Source organism: Leptodactylus fuscus, chromosome 9, assembly GCF_031893055.1.
Source record: "Leptodactylus fuscus isolate aLepFus1 chromosome 9, aLepFus1.hap2, whole genome shotgun sequence".
NCBI lineage: Eukaryota > Metazoa > Chordata > Amphibia > Anura > Leptodactylidae > Leptodactylus > Leptodactylus fuscus.
In genome coordinates this window covers 28,579,858-28,596,905 of record NC_134273.1, presented here as the reverse complement: position 1 = coordinate 28,596,905, position 17,048 = coordinate 28,579,858, and the positions used below count along the sequence as shown (strand labels likewise).

At 44.3% G+C, this 17,048-nt stretch overlaps 1 protein-coding gene across 3 annotated transcripts in view; it reads left to right on the top strand.

The window, feature by feature from the left end:
• Positions 1 to 17,048, top strand: part of FLNB (filamin B) — a 143,603-nt gene that overhangs the window by 116,729 nt on the left and 9,826 nt on the right. For all 3 annotated transcript variants that reach the window (XM_075287884.1, XM_075287883.1, XM_075287885.1), the window contains 11 exons: positions 427 to 535; positions 1,480 to 1,620; positions 2,173 to 2,301; positions 2,448 to 2,621; positions 5,337 to 5,495; positions 5,775 to 5,978; positions 6,060 to 6,212; positions 10,913 to 11,035; positions 14,210 to 14,476; positions 15,060 to 15,197; positions 15,765 to 15,880. In XM_075287884.1, the coding sequence (XP_075143985.1) occupies positions 427 to 535; positions 1,480 to 1,620; positions 2,173 to 2,301; positions 2,448 to 2,621; positions 5,337 to 5,495; positions 5,775 to 5,978; positions 6,060 to 6,212; positions 10,913 to 11,035; positions 14,210 to 14,476; positions 15,060 to 15,197; positions 15,765 to 15,880 (1,713 nt within the window). The remainder of the gene's footprint in view (positions 1 to 426; positions 536 to 1,479; positions 1,621 to 2,172; positions 2,302 to 2,447; positions 2,622 to 5,336; positions 5,496 to 5,774; positions 5,979 to 6,059; positions 6,213 to 10,912; positions 11,036 to 14,209; positions 14,477 to 15,059; positions 15,198 to 15,764; positions 15,881 to 17,048) is intronic.

Sequence of the window (17,048 nt, the reverse complement as noted above, 5' to 3'; positions counted from 1 at the left end):
GCTACAGTCCTGTACTGTGTATAGTACAATCACAAGAGGTCAGGGACGCCCAGCATCATAGATAACTATAATGCAGAGTCCTGGTCTCCTGACTCTGTTCGTCCAGGAAATCTGGATTTTCCACTTCACATTTATTTGTATTCATGTGTACTGTCCAGAAAATCTGGATTTTCCACTCCACACTTCTTTGTACACATGTGGCCTTGCACATAATGCATTGGTTTGTTTGCACTATTTGCTATACAATAGCTAAGCTTTAGTATGCAGGAAAATCTCTGTATCTGGGTCAGATACAGAGGACACTGTATGGGTCATACAGTGCTTTTGTTTCACGTGGTTCTTCTGTCACACACCTCTATTTTCAGAATCACCGGTTTTGGTTATAGGCATGTTCTTGTAGTAGTCATACCATATTCTTATTTCCAGGTGTCAGAATCTGCCTATGCCCCTGTTGGCTCTATGAATATGAATGGTATGGGGTTCAAGCCTTTCGATTTGGTCATCCCATTTGCCATAAGAACTGGTGAGATAACAGGTCAGTGTAATACAGGCAATCACTGTATTTGAAACCTCAAGGAATTATCCAGGGTGAGGGTAAAGTCGCAGAGTTTTTTGGAACAGATTTTGAGGCGGAGGCTGCCTCATAATCCAGTTAAAAAAAATAGCAGTACAGTGTATAGGCATCCGGTCGTGGCATTTCGCTCCGGATTAGGCCCAAATGAATGGGCCTAGTCAGGAGGGAGTGGCGCGAGGTGTTCGCCTGAAGAAAGGGCATGTCGCTTCTTTTCTTAATCGAGCAGGAACAAATCGCTCACGGAAAAAGGAACCCATTGAATTCATTGGGACGCGGGGTTTTTTAGCCGTTGTGTCGCAGATTCTATGTCAAAATCTACTCCAAAACACTGTGTGAACTTACCCTTGCAAAAACATGACTGCTTCCTCCAGATAACTGCCATGCAGCTCAGCTCCATGCAAGGGTTTTTGTTTTGTTTTTTTTCCAGGAAGGGAACTGTATTTAAATTTGTAAATTAATTAAAAATTTAATATTTTTACAAAATTTAAATAATTGAAAACAAACTTTTTTAAAGAGGTTTTTATCTAACCATTTTTAGTGCTGTCTGTTGTCTTGATCAGTTGACAATGGAGACAGTCATGAATTTTGGGACTTTCTATGGCCCAAAATCCCAGCCATGATTTTCCTTTTTTCATCTATGGATTACTGCTGCCCTCCATTTTCCTCTCCCCTCCACTTTCTGCTATTCAGCTCCGTAGTGCAGGGAGCTCTGGCTTGTTGTAAACTCCACAGTTATATCTGAATTTACAAACACAGATCCTTAAGATCATGCTGAAGAATCTTGTTTGGTAAAACACTTCTTTTATTTCACGCTCCAAGTCTGAATATGATCCTTGAGATGGGAATATCCCCTTAAGCCTGAACAGGACATCCTTTTAATACGTATCTTTGATTCTCCTGCTTAGGTGAAGTCATCATGCCCTCGGGGAAGACCGCACCCGCAGAGATTGTCGACAATAAGGACGGCACCGTGTCTGTGCGCTATGTACCGACAGAGACTGGACTCCACGAATTACATATCAAGTGTAATGGAACCCATATTCCAGGTATAGTAAGGCTGGAATGAGCTTTTCATGTATATAGCATGCCAAGCTTTCTGGAGCTTTTTATGGGGGCAGTCAGTTCAATCTGGATTACTAACACAATAGTAGGACAGAGGTAGCAGTCCCATAGTATTTAGGGAAGGTGGGAACAAAGCAATGTCGACGCTGCCACACAAGTTTTTTGCCTTCTCAAGTTATTCCTCTGATGGAGTACCATTCATTCTGGAACACAGCACTGATATAGGCTATAATAATATTTCAAGATTTATTTTTTTTATGCATAACTTGCATGATTCTTTGCATAGGTTGTGCCACATGACATACATAATTATAAGCCAATGTATAAGGAAGGGTTTCCTCACCTGTCCTGCCTGAATATAGCAAATGGTCCAGTGTGTCAATGCTATTGCTGCCATCTAGTGGTGAAAGTGTGAACAGCCACACAATCTCCACCAACATGTTGCAATACTATATTCTTGAACTTTTTATCTTTATTACTTGTTTCCTGTATATAAATCTTATACTGTTTTTTTTGTTTTTCTCCTTTTATTATAGAGAGCCCATTACAGTTCTATGTGAACTATCCCAACACCGGAAGTGTTTCTGCATATGGACCAGGCCTTAGCTATGGTGTGGCTAACAAGCCCGCCACGTTCACCATTGTTACTGAGGATGCAGGGGAAGGTACGGCTTTCCATAATGTATTCTGTTTCTTTTGAGTTTTCCCCTCCTTCTTATAGACTGTAGATATAACGGTGCTATTTTCTGGTTATTCCATACTCTCCTTGTTTGAGGATTGCATTGATTTATTTGTTTCTTATCTGGGTTAGGTGGTCTCGATTTGGCAATTGAAGGCCCCTCCAAAGCTGAAATTAGTTGCATCGATAACAAGGATGGTACATGCAGTGTCACCTACCTGCCGACCTTACCTGGAGACTATAGCATCCTGGTCAAATACAACGATACGCACATTGCAGGAAGCCCATTCATTGCCAAAATCACTGGTAAAGTCCATTTGAATTACTTTGTCCCTTTTGAAAATATGAAATGTGATTAAAATTATATTTTTAAGAAGTACAACTATAAGCAAGAGAACTAAAGTTACATCTCAGCCATTGTATGGGCCTTGTGTATGTATACTGCCATACACTGAAGACTATGAACCCCCGTTATCAAAACTAACAATTTGCCCACACCAACCAATCACAGCACAGCTTTTATTTTTCCAGAGCAATTTAAGAAATGAAAGCTTTATAGTGATTGACTGCCTTAGCCATGAAGTCGTTTTTGAGGAATAAGACCCTGTGAGCAAAGTTGTGCATGATCTGTGTTGCACATGAAATGGATGTGTCCATACAGCGCGGTCATAAAAGTTTGAGCTGATGGGGGTAGCAAAGTAGAGCTTGATACTTAGTACAAGACATTGAGGGAGATTTAGCAAAACTGGTGTAATGGAAAAGTGATCCCTATAGGATATGATATGACATATCTGAGACGTAAAGGTCCCACCTCTGCGACTGTGCCCTAAAGTGTTCCCAGAACTGTGGTCTCCAAAAAGCCAACTACATGCAGACACTGGCTTAAGAGTTGAATGTCAGGAATACTGAAAAAGAGAGGTGTTACATGTGCAAGGCGCCGGTAATGGTTAAATGGTGTCAGTTGCCTCACCAGAAGATCCCTGGACTGCAGCTGTAAGTTTTTGGACCCTTGGGATCATGCATTGTGTTGTATGTTTGGGGTTTGTTCCTTCCAGGGTGATAGCACTGAGAATAACAGAGTCCACAAGACGGATTGACCCAAATTTACTAATTGTTGGACGGTGTAAACTTAGACAGTCTGAAGATGCAGGAGATTTGTCCTTGTGACAGATGCTGCATGTTAAATCAGTCGTATCTCTAGACTGTCTATTCTAGGTTTATACCACTTTTGAAGTGTAACTCCCATTTTATTTTATTGCTTTTCTATTGTGTTGGGTGGTGTAATCTACTTAATTAACCTATGTATATGTAACTTCATTTTTAATACAAAACAGGCTTCAGAGTTTTCCCTACTAACCCCCTAACTAGGCTGTTACTATGGAAAGTCCGTACACCTTTGTATTGCCAGGACATAGAGCTGTAGCATGTGTCAATGGTGGGGATGGTCACTTCAAATGGCTGTATCTCCGGTTTTATATCCGCTACAAAATGGGGATGGAATCTTATGAAAACTAAATACACGGTCTGGAATTTGACCTTTAATATTTAGCAGTTCATACCACATATAAAATTGGGCCTTATAACACAAGAAACTTGTTTCTGTGTGTTATGCCCTAGATAGAACAATTTGAAGTGACCCTCTCCTTCCCTCATTTTCTCCATTACACACATGCCCGTACACCGTGAGAGACTGAGGACAGCTCTCAATAGAGAAACAAGGGAAGGATTAAGAATTGCAGGTTGTTGTAAAAAGGAGCCATAAATGAAAAGAAAAAAAATTACACAATGTTTTAATGACCCAAATAATGCCAGAAAAAAAAAACTTTCGGCACCAATATCTCCCCATTGATAGAAGGGCGGGCCCTACAGCCAAGTGTCATTGTTGGGGAATGTTGAGAAATGCCCCCTTCCCCCACCGACTGTATTCTTTGATAGCCTTGTAGTGTCAGGGGGGCGTTCCTCACAGCCCAACAATGACGCTAGGCTGTAAGGCCTGCCCTTCTGACATATAGGGAGATATCGGTGCCATAATTAACGACACCAATATCTCCAGCACTAGAGAAAGCCGGCAGTGTACTGAATACAGCAGTGTGTGCTTTCTAATTATATGTAATATCGCACATCTATGAGGACTCGAATGGTTCTCTTGAAGTACAGGTGACCGACAGTCTCCCAGGCATTGCTTAGTTAGGACATTGATAATGGGAACTTTACAGCCTGTTTTCTCTTTAAAAGGAAGTTTGATAGATTAATGAAGTATAATACAAAAATGTTCACCAAATAACCCCCCACACAATAGCAAAAAAAAGTCAATGGAGTTACACTTTAAGGGTCAGTTCACACGTGAAAACCGCCTAGCTTATTTGTGCGAGGTAAAAAACCTCGGGGAGTTTTTTTGACGCTGTTTTTTGCATTCCACGCGGTTTTTGACGCGGTTTTCGCTAGGGTTTTTTTTTCCTATATGTGCTATAGAAACTGCAGGCGAAAACCGCGCGGTTTTGTGTGCAAAAAAACGCGCGGTTTTTTACCGCACGGTTTTCACCTCCCATTCACTTCTATGCAATTCTTCAGGCGTTTTCCGCCTGAAGAAAGGTCATGTCGCTTCTTCAGGCGGAAAACGCTAGGAGGAAAAAAAAAGCTAGTGGTCTACATAGACCACCATGTTAAAGGAGCGGTTTTTGAAGCGAATTCCGCTGTCAAAAACCTCCCCTTTGCCCACGTGTAAACTAGCCTTAAGTCTCAGAGTCCTTCTATACCCTACATTGTGTAATTTTGTTAAATATGTAAATCTGCAAAATTAAATGCATCAGATACGAGCTGATGATTCCCAGAACGCCGGAGGAATCCTCTCTGCTGTCTATTAATTCCCAGGGCTGTTTCTGGGCAGTAGAAGCTGAGAACATGTATTGCCGATTATTCCTCTTGTGCAAGTCATTTCCATGAGCGCACTGTGTAATGTGTTTAATGCCGTTTCTGCCTTGTGCGGTTCATTTGACGTGATGTCATCTGTTCTGCCTTTAGATGACAGCAGGAGACGTTCCCAAGTCAAACTGGGGTCCACGGCTGATTTCTTACTGGATATCAATGAGACAGATCTCAGCCTGCTGACAGCCAGCATTAAGGCCCCATCTGGTCACGATGAGCCTTGTATCCTGAAGAGACTTCCCAACAACCACATTGGTAAGGACGCCATTCATGCAGTATTAGAAGGATTACTTTATTAGATTATACGTTCCTTATGATGTATTCCTTTTTTGGTTTTAATTCAATTTATCCAGTTGTTTAACATGAAATTTCTTCTGTGTATTGTGTAGTAATATTTACTGGGGATGATGGGCTCCATGTGTTTCACTAGGCTGCGGCCGCCTTTGATGGCACATTTGAAGCGTTCCTTCGGTGATGGTCTCCATATTGTTTCATCCTTGAGGAAAATACCCTGTTTGCTTTTCTGGTTTTCAGGTATTTCTTTCATTCCAAGAGAAGTAGGAGAACATTTGGTCAGCATCAAGAAAAATGGCCGCCACGTTCCCAGCAGTCCTATATCCATTATGGTATATCAGTCTGAGATAGGAGATGCCAGCAAGGTGAAGGTTTATGGACCAGGGTTAACAGATGGACGCACCTATGAGATGTCAGACTTTGTGGTGGACACCAGAGAAGCTGGTCAGTAATCTGTCGTGATCCTACCTGTGGTCACTTAGGTTTCTGTACAGGTTCTATATGACTTGTTGTCTATTGCTTCAGGTTATGGTGGACTGTCATTAGCGGTAGAAGGACCCAGCAAAGTTGATATCCAGACTGAAGACTTGGATGATGGGACCTGTCAGGTGTCTTATTGCCCAACAGAGCCAGGAATATACATCATATCCATTAAATTTGCTGATGAACATGTCCCAGGTAAGACCCTACCAAATGTACCCAAACCTATGACCTAAAGCCATGGTATGTTGTCATACCCAAGACCAGGCAGTGCTGGGTCATGGGTGGTTGCCAATCTGTGGGTGGAAAGTTGAAGCAGAATAGCCTTTCCTTCTATGGTTTTGCTGGTCTACAAATTTTCTTAAAGGGATTCTCTATGACTAACATTTATCACCTATTTTTAATGTTGATCAGTATTCATCCTCCAACGAGGCTTCATCCATACATTGTTCCTGCTAATTAAAGATGAGCGAACACTATTCAAAACAGCCGTTTCGAATAGCACGCTCCCATAGAAATGAATGGACGTAGCCAGCACGTGGGGGGTTAAGCGGCCGGCCATCAGCATGCCGGCCGCTTCCATTCATTTCTATGGGAGCGTGCTATTCGGAACGGCTGTTTCGAATAGTGTTCGCTCATCTCTACTGCTAATGCATCTTGTTCCATTAACAAATGAAACCTTCATTTCAGTTCTCCTTTACTCACTTGCAATGGGGGTTTTCTTATGCTGGTTCCGGGGGTTCCAGGCTAGTTTTGACCCAGGGTCATGTGATTTGAACTAGCACCTGGCCCCTGGATCGCTCCGGCCCATCTCCTCTTGTCTCCGGTTTTCACCACTAGTTACCTTTTGTTATGGGGCTGGCAGATTATAGTGACGTCAGCCCCTATAGCACAGATGGCTACTTTATAAAAATGGGAAAGGTGGGAGATGATGGAGCGACCCATGTGTTTTCTCCGTTCATGTGACCTGGGGTCAGATCCAACCCAAATCCTGCAGGTTCAGCATGAAAGAAACCCCAGAGTGAGTAAAATAAAACTCCCTGGACAACACCTTTAAGGATAGGCCATTATTATTCCAGTTCTGGAAGTCGCCAAGGACCCATAGGCTGAGGCCCCACGTTGCGGAAACTTTTAGTTATTGTTTTTTTAAACTCGTTTTATTGAAGATTACATAACAAAGCAAGTAATACAATCAAAACAAAAGAAAAACACAGGTACAGTATAAGCACAAGAAACATACAGTTAACCAGAAACAAGCCACAGCACTGGTCCATCCCGACCCCAACCCAACCACCCCGACCACAACACAGTTCTGAACACAATATCACATGACACAACAACAAAGTTACAACAGTCACATATATTCCCCACACGAGGAGTCACAAACCTATCTGGCAGTAGCTCCTATTTATGGAGCAAAGGTGTCTAGGGCCAAACGCATCATGGGAGCAGAGTATTGGGTCACGGGAGAATCACACCACGCACCCCATACCGTAGTAAATTTCTGGGGACAACCCCTCCCTTTATATATAATCTGATTAAATGGGAGAACCGAGTTAACCATTTTCCGCCATTGGGAGACAGATGGGGATCTAGGGGCCATCCACCGCAAGGCGATGGCTTTCCTAGCATAAAACAAGCACTCTCTAAGAAAAATTCGAGTATGATGCTGCCACAACTCCTCCTCCAAAACGCCAAACAGGCAGACTTCGGGAGAAAACGGGACTGGGCGGCCCAGGACATCTGCCAGAAGGTCTACCACTCCCCTCCAAAAGGTGCGAACCACCGGACAACCCCACATCATGTGCCAAAAATCTGCACGAGGATATGGACACCTGAGACAAGTCGAGCTAGACATACGGCCCATTCTGTGCAAACGGACAGGGGTCAAATAACATTGGTGTATGATAAAAATTTGGATCAATTTATTATTAGCTGAAGGAGAGACATAAAGAGGAGATTCCAAAACCTCCTGAAACAGCTCATCAGTCAATTCTGGGATGTTGGTGCGCCAACGCGTCAGAGCCGGGGACTCAGCCAGAGATACCTTTACATGAATTAGATGGTTATATAGAACCGAAATAAGACCCCCAGGGCCCTGAGAGCGTAGCACACCAATGAGCGGGTATTCGGAAATGGCACACGGTTGGGCAGGAAATATCGAGGAAAGGGCATGACGTATCTGAAGAAACCTAAAGAACTGGTGTCTTGGGATCTCATGTGATGCGGTCAAAGAATCAAAAGTAACAAACACCCCCTGTGTATATAAATTCGCTAGAGTAGACACCCCATATCGTGACCAAGACCTAGCATCAGGTAACACGAATAAATCAGACAAGCCAGGATTGTCCCACAAGGGGGTCTCTGCAGGGGTGTCCGAATAAGAAGATACTTTCCGGGCCTGCGCCCAAACCTGCGCCGCCAGAGTATGAATGGGCAAAAGCCTACCCCTGAACAACCGAGACTGGTCCAGCACAGGCCACAAGATATTCAGGTCCAGATGGTGAGCCAAATGCCTCTCCGGCCCCGGGAGCCGATCCGAGGAAAGCCAGGGCTTTATAAAGCGGAGTTGACCCGCAAGATAATAAAGAAACAGATCAGGGAGTGACGCCCCCCCGAGCTGTTTCGGCCTCTGGAGAGCAGTCAATCTCAATTTGGATCTAGAATGACCCCACACAAAAGATATCATCAAGGAGTCCATCTGTCTAAAAAATCGGAGGGGCACAGGCACGGCCGAATTACTTAAAGAATATAGACATTTGGGTAATACAATCATTTTAATCAGGTTTATCCTGCCCGCTACGGACAGGGGCAATGCAGCCCAGGTCAGGAATTTAGAGCGGAAGTGCGAGAGAAGGGGGAAAACATTAAGGTCCAGATAACTCTTATAGTCTCTGGGAATGACGATCCCAAGATACTTAAAAGCAGAGACCACCGGCAATCCACATACTACCTCCCCCTCCGCTGCTGCCGGCACCCCACCTATATGCATATAAGAGGACTTAGACCAGTTAGTGCGTAGGCCCGAATAATTGCCAAAAACATTTACCACTTCCATGGCTCGGGGCAAGGATATAGAGGGGTCAGACATAAATAGAAGGAGGTCGTCAGCATAAAGCGCAACCCTCTCCTCACTAGGGCCAATGGAGATACCTTTATAGAGAGGGTCATGCCTCAGGAGTATGGCCAAGGGTTCTATAGCTAAAGCAAATAGCAGCGGAGAGAGAGGGCAACCCTGCCGCGTGCCCCTACCCAAAGTAAAATACGGAGACAGCGAACCATTAATGGACAACGCCGCCCTAGGGGAACAGTACAAAATGGAGATCCAAGTAATAAATCCATCCCCAAACCCATATTTACGCAAAGATTGTAAAAGAAAAGGCCACTCGACAGAGTCGAATGCCTTTGTAGCATCCAACGAGGCTATTGCCCAGTCCGCCGAAGTGGCTGAGCCAATCTGGGTCACCACCTGGACACGTCTAAGATTATCAGACGTAGATTTGCCTGGCATAAAACCAGCTTGATCCGAATGAACCAGATCAAGAACCACAGTGTTAAGTCTCCTTGCCAACATTTTAGTCAGTAATTTATAATCGATATTCAACAAAGAAATAGGCCTGTAAGAACCACAGTCCAGCGGATCCTTATCTGGTTTGAGAAGAACAACAATTGTGGCATCATAAAAGGACGCCGGAAGACTGCGGTCCCGAAAGGCACGTTCATAACATTTTAGCAGCACTGGCAGGAGCACATCCCCATACTGAGCATACACCTCTATCGGAATACCGTCAGGACCTGGAGATTTCCCCCTCGCCATGTCCGCCAGCGCCTCCGTCAACTCCTCCAAGGTAAAGGGGGAGTCCAAAAAAGCACGCTGGTCCTCAGACAGAACGGGGAAGGGAATGGAATCTAAGTAAAGAGCCAGATCCTGATCACCAACTCCTAATTTAGAACTATATAAGTCACTGTAATACTGGTGGAAACGGGTTCTAATATCATTACTATTGGTGAGGATATCGCCTGTCTCCGAGCGTACTCGGAAAATAGCTGGAGAGGCCGTATTTTGGTGTACCAGGTGGGCCAATAGGCTGCTAGACTGATTCCCGAGTTCATAAAATTTCTGTTTGCTAAAAAACAGAGACCTGCGGGCCTTCTCATGGAGTGCATGCAAATACTGTCTGCCTGCATGCAACCATTGGGATCTAGACTCATCCGTGGGGTTCGCAACATACTCAACTTTTAGTTATTGTTGCAGATTTTGCTGTGGCTTTTGAGCCAAAGCCAGGAGTGGACTGAGCAGAAGAAAGAAGTATAAGAACTTCCTATAGATTTCCTATTACTTTTGTAACCATTATTAGCTTTGGCTCAAAAATCCGCAGAAAGATCTGCAACAAAAAAGCTGCATTTCTGTGACGTGGAGCCTCCGCCTTAAAGGGATTTCTCCATAACAAAGTATTATTACTCACAGGATAGGAGATGTGACTGATCTCAGAGGGTCTGACTGCTGCGATCCCACCAATCATAAGAATGATGATCCTCAAATTCCCAGTGTGAATGGAGCAATTGTACTTGTGCACATACACCATTCCATTCTCTTTTATGGGACGGATGGAGGCCTGTACTCTGCCATTTCTGTCACTGCCATAGAAGTGATTTGCGCCGTGGTCATACAAGTGCAATATCGCTCCATTCACACGGGACTCTCCGACTGCCATTTTCATGATCTTGGGGGTTCAAAAGTACAGCTCATACATCTATAAACTTCTATAAGTTATCACTGTGGTTATCTGTGAGCTTTTTATCTATGAAGAGCAGACTCCACTTTGGTATATAACAGGATTATTATGTTATATGCATTTTTGTCATTTTTTTCTTTTCTTGCTTTTCTATGATTTCAGGAAGCCCCTTCACAGCCAAGGTAACTGGAGAAGGAAGAATGAAGGAGAGCATTACCCGGAGGAGAAAGGCTCCTTCTGTGGCTACAGTAGGGGGCATTTGTGAGCTTAATTTAAAAATACCAGGTGAGATTATCTGTTTAATCTGTAAGGTCTCATTTTACATATACCACATTTCTTGGTGATATAATGTACTGTATTACTAGTGCAAACTCAAGTCAAGAAACCAGAAAGCCTCAGCGAGACTTCTGTCAGGTTAATAAACTGCAGCCAGTCTACATAAGCTAAATATACAAATGTTGGGCCCAGCAAATGGGAGTCAAACTTACAGTATAGGGCTGTTTCAACAGAAAGAGCCTGCTGCAATGTTTTATGAGTCCCTTGTAGATATTCTAGTATTATTGTGTTCCATATGAAGCAACATGGGGAGCACACAGAGCCTATGGCCGCAGGGACTCTAGGTGCCTTCATGATTAAAGGATTGTGCCTTTAAGGATGTTTATTCGCTATCCACATCTTGGGGAATAAGTGTCCCATTTCTGGGGTCCGACCACCAGGTTCCCAAGTGGTCAGGAGAATGGGGGACTGAAAGTTCCCCTTAAGCCAGGCATGCAAGCATACTGGCGGTCAGACCCCCAGCAGTCAGACACAAATCCTCTATTCTGTGGCTAGGTAATTACTTAATGGCACAAGCCTTTTAAAGGAGTGAGATTGATTGCTTTGGCCTCTTCGCAACTTACCAGTTTGTATAGTGGCTGTTCTTGGTATTGCAGCTCAGCCCTATTCACTTGAATGGGACTGAGCGGCAGAATGGACATGTAACCAATGGATGTGATGTCACTGCCTGACAAGAAAGCTCACATTCCCAGATAAGCCCTTTAACACTGCAGTATGGGGGGGGGGGGGTCTGATCTAAGCACAGCGTTAGACCGCACTGTAGGGGCAAATAATGGTTGTATTCAGACCATACATATCTCTATCTCCTACTGCCATATTAAAGATATTTAAGCTACGGTATATGACTGTATCTCCTCTTTTGTCTGTATTCACTATCTGGTGTCCTATTTGTTCTAACCTGCCCTATACTCCTATAGTTACTTGGTTCCTATTGGCTTTGTCTCGAGAGGCTCTTTCACAAACTCTGCCTTTTGCGCCACCTTCTGGACAGAAGCAGGTTCTTCCATCTTCTAATGCTCCACTGACCAGGGCAGCTCAGATATTAGGGCTGGAGGACGGTGTGTGTATACTAACCAGCATGTGCAGGGATATGGCTTGTTGACCAGCTTGACCGATTGCATGCAGATTTTACAAAATCTGCCCAATATCCTTATTGCCATAAAAATTAGATTGTAAAACCTTAAACTCATTGCTTTACCCCATTGATCTGGTTTTGCTCACGTCCTAAATGCTTCCGTGTCATGGTGCTTATAAAGGTTCAGTTAGCTTAGCTTCTTAGTACATATAAGCTATTGGGTACTGCACAGAAGTGAAATTGCTGCCTGGAACAGGAAAAATCCTCTCAATAAATAATGCAATGAAATATTTCCAAAATTATGGAGTACTTTTACATCCTTAGTCATTTCTTACTGCTCAGAGTCTTGCAGAATGAGTACTGCATATACCGTATTTTCCGGACTATAAGACGCACATAAAATACTAGAATTTTCTCAGAAATTGCAAGTGCGCCTTATAGTCCAGTGCGCCTTATATATGGATCTGTCCTACCTCTAATGAGAGTTGCAGAAACTCAATTTGAAGCTGTCTCTTCCCCAATACAACTGGTTGGGTCCCGGTCGTGCTGTCGCTGGTCTCTCCGCCGTGCCGAAGTGACCGCTCCGTGACTGCTGCACTCTGTGGCGCGATGTTAGGACAGCGTCCGGCCATGTTGGCTGCTGGCCATGCCCCCTCGCTGCCTTACGTGTTCTTCACAGCAGTCTGTTGTGTGGGCGGGGCCTGGGCCGCAGCCCCGCCTAGTTTGTGTCACACTGGAGAGCTGGGAGTGCATCATCCCCCGGAGCTGCTGCTGCTTCTGTCCCCTGTGTCTCACACAGAACAGAAGCAGCAGCAGCACTGGGGGATGTTGCCCTCCCTGCTCTCCAGGCAGCCGCGGGCAGGAGGTCTGTGGGGGTCTGTGCTGAGGGCATCGGCATTACTGGCAGTGGTGTTGGCTCTGTTCTGGGTGCCCGGGCAGTGCTATGAGCCAATCAGAACGTCTGCATCAGAGCAGGCCCCGCCCCTTAGACGTGTTAAGCCCCGCCCAGTTTTGGTAAACTTGTGGGCCCCGCTCACACAGCAGCCCAAGCCTCTGCCCACACAGTAGATAATTTTAAAATGGTCAATTTATAAGTAGCTCAATCCCTATACAAGTGTGAGCACCCCTGCTGTAAATGGTTTGAGCACTACGGCCACCGTACACAGGAGCTGTGATATGTACAGCTCTGTGTGCAGCAGCCCAGTGACATAACTGTGCTTCATTCAATATCCAATGTACAGCGTCTTATAATTCAGCACATCTTATAATCCGGTGCATCCTATAATCGCACCCTATATGGTGCGCCTTATAGTCCGGTGCGCCTTATATATGAACCTAGATGCCTTAGCAGGCATTTTTTGCAGGTGCGCCTTATAGTCCGAAAAATACGGTACTCATTCTGCAGTACCTTCCAGGATCATCTGTGTTATCTGATGGCTGAGAACAAGTCTGCTTTTTCCCCCCAATAACAGCGCCACTCTTGTCCCCAGACTGCGTCTGGTATTGCAGTTTACCTTCATTCTATCGGTGCGGTACACAGATGCAGCCCAGGGAAGAGTGTAGCGTTGTTTCTGGTGGGAAAGTATGCACTTTAAAGGTATGTTCACACGGTGTAATTCCGTCCAGATTTTGAGGTGGATCAGCCTCAAAATCTGTGGCAAATTAAATCCTAAATCTGCTTGATCTGGTTGTATTAAATGGAAGACCGAGATCGAAGCAGGACAGTGAAAAAATAAGCACCAGTCTTGATCTTGGTGTGGTTTCCATGGCTGATTCAGTCTGTGCTCAAAATGTTCACTTTCCACTGTGTGAACATAATCTAAGGTTGTCATACAATTTGCGGTAATAAAGATGTATTAAAAGGTAAACCAGCCGCGTTTGACCTTGTAGAGACAGGCCGCTGAAGCATGAGGCATGCTGGCTGCGCGCAGGATAATGTCTTTGTATTGTATGCTGTGGTCCACTGATGAGATTCATCTTTTGTGCTTGGACATTGTGTGATAATCTCCCTGACATTACAGTAAGTCACCTTCACTTTGTCTCCGCAGAGATCGATATGCGAGAACTATCTGCTGAAGTCACCAGCCCCTCAGGAAGGACTGACGAAGCCGAAATAGTTGACCTTGGCCACAATACCTGCTGTGTGCGCTTTGTTCCTCAAGAGATGGGAGTGCACACAGTGAGTGTAAAATACAGAGGGGAGCACGTGCCCGGAAGTCCTTTCCAGTTTACTGTGGGGCCGCTGGGAGACGGAGGAGCCGAGAAAGTCAAGGCTGGAGGTCCTGGCCTGGAGAGGGGGGAAGCCGGTGTTCCAGGTAGGATGCCGATCCAGTAATATTCTCTGTTTTCCACCATATTGATATGGATGGAGTCTTTGGCTTCATGTCATACGATACACACACTCTATGGCAGTGATGGTGAACCTTTTAGAGACAGAGTGCCCAAACTGCAACCCAAAACACACTAATTTATCACTAAGTGCCAACATGGCAATTTAACCTTTAATAATGTGTGGATCTACAATTGCACACAATTACAGACCTGCAAAATAGTCATACAAATGGGGCTTTATAGAGCTTTCTGCTCCACTGTGACCCCCACACAGTATAATCTGCTGCACAGTGGTCCCCACACAGTATAATCTGCTCCACTGTGACCCCCACACAGTATAATCTGCTGCACAGTGGTCCCTACACATTACAATTTGCTCCACGGTGTCCCACACACAGTATAATCTGTTCCACGGATGGGTGTCCAAAGAGAGGGCTCTGAGTGCCACCTCTGGCACCCGTGCCATAGGTTTGCCATCACAGCTCTGTGGTACCATACATGTCTACCAAGACTACAAATGGAGTTGTTGAGGATTTACATGGGCTCTGCTCTCTTGCTTCTCTACAGCTGAATTCAGCATATGGACACGGGAAGCCGGTGCTGGGGGTCTTTCCATTGCTGTCGAAGGGCCAAGCAAAGCAGAGATTTCCTTTGAGGACCGAAAGGATGGATCCTGTGGGGTGTCTTATGTTGTTCAAGAGCCTGGTATGCCATTTGATGACCTAATATTGTAATGCATGATCTAAGTGACCCCATTTAATGTGAGATGTTCTGACATCCCTAAGCAAACTAATGTGCAGTGTTCAATGTCTGTACAATCTACTGTTACAACAGACCTGTGGATAGATCAAATATATGTGCAAGTGGCTGCTGAAATACATTGTACTTGCACAAACGGACAGACGTGTCCACCATTAACTTTCTGAAAATTTTGTTAAGGGCTTCCAGTTTCTTAATACGATATTATAATATACTTGCAAAAATAAAGGGCTGCAATATGGAGCATGACCAGTAGGTGGCTGCACATAGTGCATATTCATCTGAGAAGAGTATTGGAAAATTCGGGTTTTTTTGTTTTGTTTTTTAATTTTACAAAGCTGTTCATCTTGCATCAGACTTATAGCTATATGTTGAGCCAAGGATAAAGGTAAAGAGGGACATGACCACAGAACTTTACCTCATTGATATATATTCTAATATATATGTTGTGCATTATATACAATGTGATATTACCATTATGGTGAGTAACCTCACTGGATTCTCTTATTTCAGGTGACTATGAAGTGATCATCAAGTTCAACGATGAACATATCCCACAGAGCCCGTTCATGGTTCCGATCATCGCTCCATCTGACGATGCCCGCCGGCTTACTGTCTCTAGTCTTCAGGTGAGGCACAAGGAAACATCTCTTCTGTCTGCCACCTGGTGACCCATTAAGTCCTTGTGGGCAAGTCTAGCAGAGAGAATGCGTGTGACCAAATATATATATTTAGTATATACACTATATCACACAGCTGGTATGCGAGAACTGATGCAGGTGTCTATTACAACCTATCAAGTTTTAGCTCTCATTTTTTAAAGGCCTTTGGAAGATGAAAGCTGTAATATGATTGGTTGTTATAGTCAGCTACTCCATTTTTCTTGCACTAGTTTTGATAAATCTCCCTCTTATTTCAATGTGCTGGTCTATTTAGGATTAGCATATGTCCAACCTGATCTAATGATAAATCCAACATAATACTGAGAATTGCAAACTTTGCACAAATAGCCCTCGGGCCGGGAGCCTCCAGTAAGACAGCAATGTATTTTGTTACAAAATTGAAGGGGGTTAAATGACAGTGGTGCTGTTTTCTACCCAGACATCCCCTTTAATACACAACATTTGTAGATTATTATTATTATTATTATTATTTATTATTATTATTTATTATGAAATTGTCACAGATGGAAACCACAACACAACTCCAGATCTCTCATATACTGGACATTCGCTGTAACCTGTGGACCCCTTTGACTTATGAGGTTCCTTGGTGTCCAGTGCTGTGTGTTTTACTTCTCTTCCCTGCAAAAATGACAGAATCTGCGACTGGTCCTCTTACAGAAGTGTGACCATGTCCACAAGCTCCTTGGCCCTTCCCTTTTCCCCTTTAAAACAGAACTACCTAGGCTGCTCACAAGGGCATTACTTGGTCACGATGGCATTATGGTGTATTTCTTGTGTTTCATTTAAAGACCCTTGACAGGATTTCTCTCCATCTTGCAGTTACCTGCTAAAGAGGGAGACCGAATGTGATGGTGTTGTCACATCTGTACAGAGGACTACCTGTACGGTGCTGCAAAGCGCAGTCCCTCTTTAGCATTTAGCTGGGAACTGACGGTTTGTTGATAAGGATCTGCTCTCCACAATGTCAGACACAGGGACTCAGGGCACAGGGAGTGGTGTGAGGTAGGGGAGTTAGTGGCGGAGTACAAGCGCTCATCCCAAACACCCACAAGGGTCATTTGTTTTATGGGTAGCCAGTTTTAATTATCAGCATGTTTTTGGCATATGGGAG